This window comes from Lepisosteus platostomus, chromosome 7 (assembly GCF_059453375.1).
Source record: "Lepisosteus platostomus isolate fLepPlt1 chromosome 7, fLepPlt1.hap1, whole genome shotgun sequence".
NCBI classification, from domain to species: domain Eukaryota; kingdom Metazoa; phylum Chordata; class Actinopteri; order Semionotiformes; family Lepisosteidae; genus Lepisosteus; species Lepisosteus platostomus.
Window position 1 is genome coordinate 30132145 of NC_142617.1, and position 12269 is coordinate 30144413.

At 36.6% G+C, this 12269-nt stretch overlaps 1 protein-coding gene across 7 annotated transcripts in view; it reads right to left on the minus strand.

The window, feature by feature from the left end:
* Positions 1–12269, minus strand: part of nav1a (neuron navigator 1a) — a 257779-nt gene that overhangs the window by 142099 nt on the left and 103411 nt on the right. For all 7 annotated transcript variants that reach the window (XM_088639806.1, XM_088639807.1, XM_088639804.1 and 4 more), the window contains one exon: positions 7746–7848. In XM_088639806.1, coding sequence (XP_088495932.1) covers positions 7746–7848 — 103 coding nt within the window. The remainder of the gene's footprint in view (positions 1–7745; positions 7849–12269) is intronic.

Genomic DNA, 12269 nt, shown 5'->3' on the forward strand with positions numbered 1-12269 from the left:
CTTTCATCAACAGGGGAATTTACTGAAGCAAGAAAATGTTTCTCCAGTTCAATTTATAATGAAACTTATTTTTCCTATTTGTTAATGTTTTGGGAGTTATTATTTTTATTTATGTTTTTATTTTACTTTGGAAAACTAAAAACCAGTGCAAGAAACATAAATCAACCACGTCAAAAATCTAAAGCCACTGGACTCTATGATATTTAAAATATAAACACATTTTTCTTGGTGTACTACATTTGCTAATTACTACTGTCAAAAATGAATCCAAGGTGATAAAAACAGCACAGTATCTGCGCATTCTGGTTGTTTGAGTGGGTGTTGTCTGGTAATGCACTGCATAATCTAGCCATGGTGAATTCTCTTCATTACTCTTTCCTTGATTTATGTATCCCATAACTTTGAGTCTCAAAGTGCCAGACTCTGCTCGTATTTTATTGTATTGATATTGTTTTCTACACCAGGTTTAATTGAGATCCATAATTTCCTAGGAATTGAAATTAATATTGCTTTATGTTTGCTTTGACCAATTTTACGACTTTGGTTCAACAAGATAAAAAGGACCTTAGGAACCTGGAGTCTGACATTTAGATGACATAACTCACCCAATATTAGAACATGAGAAAGATTATAAACAAGAATATGTCATTTGGGGCTTTTGGTTATAAGCTTCAATAACATGACTTTATTCCATATTCCATACTCCCTTATACAACCCTTTGTATTACGTTGCTATTCTTAGGATTTTGAATACTTGAATCAGGTCGTCTTGTAGTTTTCTTTGTTTAAGTTTTTAAAAAGTTTGAATTCTTTTAGGGCATTACTTTGAGCACAGGAATGTGATTGCTTTTCTCTTAAAAAATCCAGGGCAACAATATCTTCCTTGTATTTTGGTGACTAAAGCTGAACACAGAATTGTAAATGATTTCTAACATTGTTTAGGTAACATGCCAACTCTTAATTTAAAATTTATACTTTCAACTATATAACCTAACTTTCTGTTTATTTCTTTCTCATTAGTAGCTTCTTCAATTTTGATGTTTTTCCTGTTTATATTTCCAGTTTGTTTTACTTTTTACATGCAACAGCCTGCTTTAACCTTTTAGTGCAAATGTGGCTGCATGTGGCTACTGTCTAAGAAACTTGACTTAAAAGGAGCATCTCACTTCATCATTTTACATCGCCAAAACCACAAAACCTTTACAGAAAACCTTTTATCAATCAAAAAAGGTTCAATTAAAGCTTCACTGAAAAAAAAAACATTAATTTAATCAAACGTCTCCCATGCTTTGTGTAGTCGCAAGCGTCCACGGTGTAAATCAATATTTACTTTTGATTCCTCCATCATATTTAATTGTTTTTTACCAACAAAACAACAAAAAAAAAACATGTTATCAATCGAAAAAGGACAACCGGAGCTTTAAAAAAACTTAAAAAAAAAACAAAACAAGACAATCGATCCCAAAGTCACTTTTTATCTGATGATGTCCTTCCAAACTTCCAAAATGCGTTGATAAGGTAATCAATAAGCCAGCAAAACAAGACCGTAAAAGCAAAAACATGTAGTATAAGGTATCACTTGGTACAGTAGACTATAATTACTTGGTTCTTTTTGTGTTTTTGGTAGTATTTCTAGTATAAGAAGCAGTTCTACCTCTTAAGTGAAGATTATTGAAGAGTGATCTTTCTCGTGCCACAGCCTGAGGCATGCCTTGTGCTCCTACCTTCGTTAACAACATGAATGACATGAACATTTCTAATATCAGCTATTTGCCTTTATCATCTTAAAAATGCCATCTTTATCTATCAAATACATTTTATGATCATTAACTGTTAATTTGTGGTTGTGGTGTTAATACAACCTTTACTCTTTATTCTAATGCAAAATGCAAAGAAGATAAGTCATATACACATACAGTATAAGGTAATGTTCTTCAATTTGTTTGCAAGTTGTTTTGGAAAGTGTGCTGTTGAAATTTTCAACATTTGCTGGCAGATGATTATAGCTCCAGTTCTTGTGGTTTGGGCTGCCCAGGCTACAACACTGAAGTTGGTGTGTCTGTCCTTTCAATTTATGCATAAACGAATAACTGCAAGGTAGAATAACTGCCAGGATGGTTTAAGTTTTGGTCAGGAGTCTTGTAGATTTAACATGCAAGTCAGTTGTACTCCAGCAGGGAGCTTATCTGCAATATATTATGACACTCAAAAATATTGAAAATAGAGCAGGAGTGATGACATAATCTTGTTTAATTTACATCTGGATTACAAAAGCCCTTCTAATCGATCCATTATAGATTACTGTACGCATATCATCATAAAAAGTGAAGGCTGTTATTGAATTTTGGAGAACAACCATAATCCAGATGTGTATTCCAGAGTGGCTAAGAATGCTATATAGAGCATTAGCATGGTAAATTTGTTCTACATGAGGCTAAATTCTAGGTCATTACCATCAGTTTGGTCAGTTTTGTATAACATTATGTACCAGACAGGTCCTGAATGTCTTGATCAGTGAACAGCTACACTGTTATGTTCTCCTGGTATGATCGTCATGGTTCCGCACAGGCTCGTGCTCTCCGCCACCCATTCCATCCAGCAGCACCTGGGGCGCGAACCCGGGTCTCCGGCGTAACGCAACAGGGAACCAGCCGCATAAGCGAAAGGAGACCTCCCCCAGCCCAGGCAGCTGAGGTCCCTGCTATGCACAGTGAGGGCGCTGACGACACCGTATCCGAACTAGCTGGAACTAGCTGGCTTCGCTTCAGGCACAGTGACTATTGCATCCGGCTATTAGTTATTTGTCACAGTTCTGCTCCAGTATACACAATATTGTGAACACTGGAGTAAGTTTAACATGATGTGGCTTCCATGTAAGCCGTTCCGCTGTCAGACAAGATGAATGATTCCAGAGCTCAATGGGAGCTGGCAGGTGTAAGATTGCTGCTTATCACCAGGATGTATGAATGTTTCATTTCCTTTTGCCGTTAAGCTTTCCCATGAAATGCATCTGAAAATAGCTTAAAAAAACTGGCTTCAGGATACGAACAAGGTCGCACAGCAAAGACATCCCTGAACTGCCTCATGCTTTACTTCAAACTCACTGCAGGAAATTGGCTGTGGAGTCCAATAACCTTGGACTGCATCTGTCCATCTGCTTTACTCCTGTGTCTAAAACATCTGCATGTAGTAATATCCTTTTGGCTTTATATTTAACAGGCAGTAATTTTGTTCTGTTTTCATATTCAAGATCTTAAGATTTTTCCTAAACTTCAAATACTTTTATTCTGTTTTTTTAATAATGAATAGTTGTTTCAGACATGGACTGCGTTATTAGCCAAATGTGTCTCGGATTGTCCTTGGGGTAGGACACACTTAGCCAAGAAGTGAGTTGATGTGAAATTGGGCAGAGTAAGTGTGACATACCATGCAAGAACAATCTTTGTGGCTTTCTTCACATCTGTGAGCTTACAATGTTATCAGTGAGAATTACAGATCTCATTAAGAACTGCTTTCCATACTTGGAAGAAAACGATTGTTGAGTGCACATCTTTAAAAATACATTTACTGTAGATTTGATAACACTAACTAATTAAATAATTTTAGTAAAACAAACCATCATTCAATATTTTAATTATTTCATTATATCGTAAAACTGATTTCCGAGAAAAACGTAATCATTGTCACTAAAATCCTATTATTTTATCAAAAGTTATTTCTAATCGAATTTTTGGTAAATGTTGCAGTGGTTTGCATTGAGCCCTGGGGCTCTGGATTCAATTCCAGGCCTGGAATGCTACCTGCTTGGAGTTTCCATATTCTCCCTTTGTCTGCAGTGGTTTCCTTCAGATGCCCCTGCTTCTTCCCACAGTCCAAAAAATGTGTATATATTATATTATAAAAAAACATGTTGGTACTGTATTTGTCTGTATCTGTTCCCCTGCAACCATGAATTGGATGAAGTGCTTAGAAAATGGATAGATGAACATTTCTAAACAAGGGCTATATAAGACTTTCTTTATGGATTTAATTCAGTTTAATATTTAAAATGGCAATCTATGCCGTATCATTTTTTGCTAAACAAAAAATAATCATGTGAATGAATTACTTGGCCTGTCCATTAGGGAACATTAACTCTGTCTAAAGTAGGCTTAATGTAGAAACAAACTTTTTCCCTTCAAAGCAATCATTTCTAGCAATATAACTTCATATAACTTGGCAGTTTTTAGGTATGTACTGTAGGATGTAAATGAGAAATCTGAGATTTCTTTCCTGCAATGAAATTAATTCAAACCACTCACAGATTATTTAATGACGTCCATGTCACTACACATCCACATGAGCTATTAGGGCTAAACAAGATTTCTGTTTTAATACTTTTGCGCAGCATGTGAAGGCTATTTTCAGTTTTGGAAAATGGTTTGGCAAGCATTCGTTTTTTAATTAAAAATTTTGCTTATTCTATTTTTGTTTTAAACAAAAGGACAAAAAAGTGTTATAAAATCTCCTATACATTGAATATGTAAAACGTCCGCAAAGTTGACGTCTTCAACATACTGAAAGAAATGGTTAAATTTAACTGGGAAAATTGCCTTAAGATGGGCTCACAAACCAAGAAAGAAGAGTTTGCTTGTGAAGTGAAGGAGACTGTGAATGTTGAGGAAGGCAATTTGCCAAAATCATTCAGGACTTAAATTGATGTGACTCAATCTGAAGCCGAGCACTGACCCAGAATGGCAAACTAATTGAAATAAAACAAATGAAATTGACAACTCTCATCTACTACGTGATGCTTCCAGCTCCAGAATGATTTCATCACTAGAATGTAGTTTATCACTTGATTCGGCAAAGGTTAAGCAGAAGAAGAGAATTGAATTTCCCCAACAACAGTTGCTACAAGAGCAGACATGTAAAGTTTTAGTATTAGTATTATTCCTACTGCCAGTTAAGTAATCATGATATGCCAGTTAGAAGAAAAGTTCACATATTTACAGAAAACATGTGATTCCTATTTTCTTATTTTCTGTAAACATATCCTTCTTACAGGTAATTCTTTCAGTTTTTGCCATTGTAGTAACAAATGAACTACAGTAATATCGTAGCAGATATCTTTAATAGCTAATATTTTCCAATCACAATATGAGCTTCCTGGGACATCTTTCTTTTGTCATTCTCTGTTCTGCAATGCAGTAAGATCTGTGGAATCATTGGAGCAAGGTTGTTGACCCAATACATAATATGTTTGAAATCTAATGATCAACAAAGAAAATTGTCTTACTCACTTTATTTTTTTTTAAAAAAAATGCTTCATAGGAAGCTGTTAATTAGTAGTTAGTTTGGAAGATGGGCATGCTGCTGAAGCTATTTCTAGGACAACATTTGATATAATATAAATTCAGCCTCCAAATTATCTAATAAAATGATATAATGATACATTTATAATTTCTTCTCAGAGTGTCTGACCCCTCATTGCCAGTATCAGATGAAGCTAGTTCCTAAACCCCTGGATATACACTGCCTGAGGATGTGCAGGGCACCGGTGAACATGTTTTAAATATGTATATTCCAAATTTGAAACTCTCTAGACGATGACTCCGATGACTTCCAGGACAGATTTTAATGTTAACAGCCATCCCTGAAAGCATTTCTAGGCTGTGCATGAAATGTGTAGCAGGGAAGACAGCATAATTGGGCCATGAACAATTTATAATGGCTTTACAAATCAAATTACATTTATCTCAATATATCCTGCATTCTGCTATCTGTATCGATGCTAATAAGAAAATTAAGGCAGTAAATCACTGCTTTGATTACTGTACTGTACATGCTGATCCAGACATAACACTGCCATCTTAGACAAAACTTTGTAGGGACAATTTTGGTTCAGCATACAGAATCCTTACTTCAGTTGTACATTTCTAAGCACTAATTTATTTCTTAAAGGATTTTCCAAAAAAAAGTAAAATAAAGTCTTACTTGTAAAGTTCCTATTTAACATTTTACAACTGGGATTTTGGAGCAAATAAAAAAGAAGGGGGGTAATTTATCATGAAAATCATTTGCAGAAGAATACCACAATAAAATGTAAGCAGTTAGTGAGTGATGTATACTAGATCTGTTCTTTATGACTCAGCTAATGACCAGCTAAAGCATTAAGTTCTCTCTCGGCTTTGCCTGGGGCCCTGCAACAGGCTGTTAAAAGGAGCCGTCACGGTGTGTACATTGCTGCCTCATTCTCATGAAGTAACACTTAACTGCTGAAGGACTTTATTAATGTGATATGGTTTCAGTGTAAACTTTGCCACTGAAAGCTGTGATGAGTGAGCTAAAAATTTCCTCTGACTTTGTTAGATCCTGCTTTGTTGGAGCCTATGCACCAGACATTTTATTGTACTGTAGCTTTTGTATCCTTACTGATACAAAGCTAACCGAAAGATAGCATTCAAATTCTTAATCGAACACAAATGATGGAGTGTTCAACATGTCCTCTCTCTATTGCATCTTCAGAAATATACAGTACAACTCAAACTTTACTGAAATTTTGTCAACCAAGAAATTCAATTTGGTTGTGGTTGAAAGCACAATTCCCAAAGGAAAGGAATTAAAATCAAGAAAGTGATGTGATCTATAAGGCCTTTTCATCTTTTTTTTATTTTTGCTTAAATATACATTTTTAATGTAAGATTTATTTCAATCTGGCTTCCCCGAGGAATGTGGGTCTCCAGGAAATAGCATAGGGAACCCCTGGATGAAAATGAAAAATATGGCTATATCCAACAAGGTTAAATGAAGAAGAGGATATGTATAGTATGTGTTGTGTATCCATCCATCCAGTTTCTATCCTCTTCTCCCAATTCAGGGTCATAGGGGAGCCAGAACCTATATCAACAAGCACTGGGCACAAAGCAGGTACACCCTGCATGGGACACTAGTCACTTTGCAGAACAGACAAACACACTCACTAAGGGCAAATTTTCACAAAAGTCAATTAACCTACCTGTATGTTTTTGGAATGTGGGGGCACCTGGCGGAAAACATGTCTTAAAATGGGGTGAACATATGCATCCAGAGCTTAATGCAGATGGAACCCCAGGTCTGGAACAGAACCCAGGGTCCCAGTGCTGAGAGAAAGCAATGCCAACAGTCCAGGGGTTCCCTATGCTATTTCCTGGAGACCCACATGCTGTAACTTCCATCTGAGCACCCAACTAAATAATCGAACCTTTGATAGAACTACTGATAGGTTTAATTTGAACGCTTTAATTGTTTTCATTTCCTAAAGGTGTAGGAGGTAGCATTGTGACTATTGCATTTCTTAACTAGCTTAAACTCACCAAATTTTAAGTAAAAAGACAATAGCAAAAACTCCAACCAAGCAATCTTTTGGATCATTTACTGTAAGTAAAAGGCCAAGCTGCAGTGAAAACCAAAAGGTGTGAGTAACCCCTGCTATATTCGCTATGTAGTCTCTCTCATGTTCAGGCCAAAAAATAAAAGTTTGTTTTCAGTGCAAACAAAATGACGTTCACCAAACACCATGGTTCCTGAGTTGCTTGTTTTCATTTGTATTTATTAAAAAATACAAGCTGCCAAAACTTTCCTTTCTTTTTTACTACATGTACTGTAGCAAAGCATTGCAATAAAAAGCCTTCATTTTGTAAACAGTACACGGTCTTGTAAAAGGAGGCTCAGGAAAATTTTCAAGTTTCTCAAATTGACAGGGAATGTAAAAATTCTCTGCTAACCTGTGACTTAGCTGTGATCCCCGCAAACTGGACATGGTATCTTCCAGGTTTTGTCTCAGATCCAGAACATTCTGTACAGTGCGTTTCCTCTGGGACTCCGGGTCTGTGGGAGAAACCAGACAGAAGATGAAAAGAGTGGGGCACATTTTCATGGTTAAACGTAGACAATTTACTGATAATTATTATTATTATTATTAATAATTAATAATAATAACAATAACAATTCCCTTTCATTTAAAGAATGATTTATATTATAGCGCTTTTGGGCTCACGTGGGTATGCGCCCTCACTGGTGCTGCCTCAGGTCAGCCCCCCACTGCTGGGAACTCGAACCTGGGCCTCTGGCATCACTCAAGAGGGAACAAGCCAGTTGAGCTAAAGGGAGATCTCCCTTCAGCCCAGCAGCTGAGGTCCCTGCTGTTCACAGGGAAGGGAGGTGATGTCACCACACTAGCAAGCCATCTCGCACAACCTGTAATGTCCTCCATATGCGTTACACTCTCACCCACTTAATTCCATGAAGGAACCAGCAGGGACACCTCTGGAATGAGGAGTTTTTATACCGGCAGTCCTGGAGGAGATTGCACCTGTGTAAGGCGTTCTTTTCTTTTTCTTTATCAAGTATTCTCACCACGGCAGGCGCACCTTTTTCATACATATTTTTGCCTTACGCTCCCTGCTCTACCAGACTGGGCCCAGTTACATAGGGTAAGTTCAGTCTGGTCACCGCTGTGCTAGCAGTTCTTCTTTTTCCCTGGTTGTACCCCGTTAAATAGGGTAAGCCAAGACTGGAGGTCACAAAACACAGCATTACACTTTTCTTTTTGCTTTTTGTTTATTTTTTCACCCTTTTTGTGTTATTTTTTAGTTCCTGCTAACCCTGCACCAGTACCTCCACCCCTCACAAGGGGCATTGAGCTACTCCCAACCCGCACTGTCCCAATATGTTCCTATAGTTTTTCAAATGATCCCCCACTTGCATGTCGGAGGATACCAACGTTTTACTACCCATCCGAGTGAAGCACACAGCCAGATAGTGTGAAGGGAATAGAATTTAATCATATCTAGATCTTGAATTACCAAATAGTGAAAGTTTGCTTAGTGGGGTCAAATATGTATTATAGCTCATTTACAGTTAATGGTAAAAAACAATTCAGACTTGTTTAATGATTCCAACTGTTAAAAATCCTTCTTAAGATTTTATAATTCCATATGGATGCTTCTGTAATGTCATGAGAGTTAAGAATGTGTGCAATAAAATCCCATAAAAGATATTAATTAAACTGTACACTGTAATACACTATTTATCAATAATATTTCTGTAGTATAACTTGATTTCTATCATAAACTGTACTTACAAAAAAACAATGTTATTGAGATTAGTTTCACATCTAATAAGACTTGGGAGCAATGTTGTAAGGTATTACAGATAAAGATAATCCTCATATAATAAATTACAACTTTCAAGTTGAAGATGTAATTTTTGAAGAGATGCCTGGAATGAAGGGGGGAGTAATTTGTAGTAACTGGGGTCTTGGACCCCTTATTACAGTACATTTTACAGATGTTTCCAATGTGGACACCCCTGTTTTATCCTTCATTATGAACCTTTACCCCATTGGGTAATACATACAGTACATACTGTATGCTATAATTTGCTGTATACAAGCAATGCTGAGGGGTGAGCCTATACTGATACAGCACTTCATCCAGGAGGAGTCTCATACCTATTGTTCATGAAATTATATTATAACAGCTCCAGCATTTTCAGCCGTGCAGGCTTTTGTGGTATGGCAAAGTTTGTAAAAGAAAAAAAACATCAAATAGAAGGTAAAGGAGGAATCTCCACTTGGAGACAACTTGGTCAAGTTAAATAGTAGAACTACCAAGAAAGCTATTACTCTTTATGGTCAAGAAGCAAATAATTTAACAGCATGGTACTGTAACTAACTGTATTGATTTTAAAGGAGGCATCACTATGCCAGCTGGGTAAAGGTTCTTACAGATACTTGTTCACCCTAATCGCAAAATACATTTGCATTAGAAGAAAATTGAGAAACAAATTTGCCCCCCACTCTCAGCCACCAAAAACGACTTGAAACTATGTGATGGAAATGTTCCTTTCTGCATAAATATAATTGTTCTTCATTTAAAAAACAAAACAATAAAAATTTAGATGACTAAAATTGTAGTGTTGATATGACAATATAGTTTCTGTACAATTCTACACAGATACTCAAAGTCCACAATAAAAGGATCCCTTCCTTACTGATGACAAGGCTGAAATATATTCACTTTCTAGGTTTTGATGGTTGTATTTTTTCCAGATTTATTAGGGATGATAAACAACATAACATTTTAGTTGAATAAATTACTTAATTCTGATGCAAAAAACAACAATTCACCTCTTTTTAACCAAAGATAAAAACATTTACAAAATATTACAAAAAAATCCAAATGAACACAAGAATTTCATCTCAAATTCATCTCAAAATAGTACAACAAGTGGGCATATGCAGAGGTGATTAATACAAAAGGCTACATTTTCCCTTTATCTTGAAGTTCTTGTATTTATTTTCATGGTGAAAGAATAGCTGTTGGACTAATTCTAAATATCACTATTCTTTCACAGAGAGTTTCATGCAATGTTTGAAATGTTGTCCCTCTACTTGACTCTACCATGAGTAATGAAAATCACACTATGTGGTCCAATTTCCAACTAGGTCCGACAATGTATTAGTGACTGGAGAGGTCTCTCTGCCACCAACACTAGAGTAAAACTGAATAATACTTAGTGTGGATCTTTAATAATTATGGAATATAGGAACTGGTTTGTGGACTGGCATGTTTTTAGTGTATGCATGGAAACTCCGTAAACATCATTGTTACTAATAAAATCACATCATAGCAGTATTTGATATTATAGGAAATAAATATAATTTTAAAAATTAACAGAAAGGGAAGTGATGATCTGTAAGCTTAGAATTCCCCAATAACATAGCACATAACACAGTTCACTTACAACTAGACTATAATTAATTATTAATAATAATAATAATAATTGCTTACACTTATATAGCGCTTTTTCTGGACACTCCACTCAAAGCGCTTTACAGGTAATGGGGACTCCCCTCCACCACCACCAATGTGCAGCATCCACCTGGATGATGCGACGGCAGCCATAGTGCGCCAGAACACTCACCACACATCAGCTATCAGTGGGGAGGAGAGCAGAGTAATGTAGCCAATTCATAGAGGGGGATTATTAGGAGGCCATGATTAGTAAGGGCCAATTGGAAATTTGGCCAGGACACCGGGGTTACACCCCTACTCTTTTCGAGAAGCGCCCTGGGATTTTTAATGACCACAGAGAGTCAGGACCTCGGTTTTACGTCTCATCCGAAGGACGGCGCCTGTTTACAGTATAGTGTCCCCGTCACTATACTGGGGCATTAGGACCCACATGGACCGCAGGGTGAGCGCCCCCCGCTGGCCCCACTAACACCTCTTCCAGCAGCAACCTTAGTTTTTCCCAGGAGGTCTCCCATCCAGGTACTGACCAGGCTCACACCTGCTTAGCTTCAGTGGGTTGCCAGTTGTGAGTTGCAGGGTGATATGGCTGCTGGCCTAAGCCTCATGAATAAGCATTATCATCTTTAGTAGCAGGGTATAGTGTAGTAGTTTAATAGCCAGATACAGTACATACTGTATGTGAGACTGTCAGCCACCATATTCTCACAGTATCTAAGACCACTTCAGGAGACCATCTGTTGTAAAGGAAATCAATGGGATGTGCACACAAGTGGTCATTAGCTGAAAAACACAGCTCTGCAGACCCTGATGCCTTTCCATGGCAATTTTTTTTATCATGAGCACTAAAGCAACATTTACACCCTTCACTTCTAGCATATTAATGGCACTGCCTGTTGTTTCCCCCTACTAAGGACAAGCCTGCTTGAAATGTACATTACCATTAGCAAGCTGGGCCTGGAATTCCAGACACGGCTGTAATTAGCAGTTGCACAGAAATGTAATAGTGACTCGGGCTTCTGTACCAGCAGTAGTAGCATTTAATTTTTTACCCCTTTCATATTTGAATATATTTGTTACGGGTAAGCTATAACATCCTAGCAATGTCTGAAATTTCTAAGCATTCTATACAATCCTGATGTTTTTGGTAAAGTATGAAAAAAATGTATTTTCATATTATATTGAGAACTTGGTATTAAATAAAATACTTAACGTAAGCAAAATGTATAACATTCATATTTAAAGACATGTATGAATGAAAAACATGTACATAATCCTGTTTGTTGTCATCGTATTAAAGAACTGATACTTAGCAGTACAGGCCATGAAACTGAAATTAATTTAGGCAAAGTTGTAGTAAACAAAGTGTGCAACTTTTTCATAATAAAAAAAGATGGATGTAAAATATATATTTGCTGTCAGTATATAAATAAACTGATATTTTACTCAACTGTATTAAAACATTTAAATGATTACAAAAGTATGTTATAACAT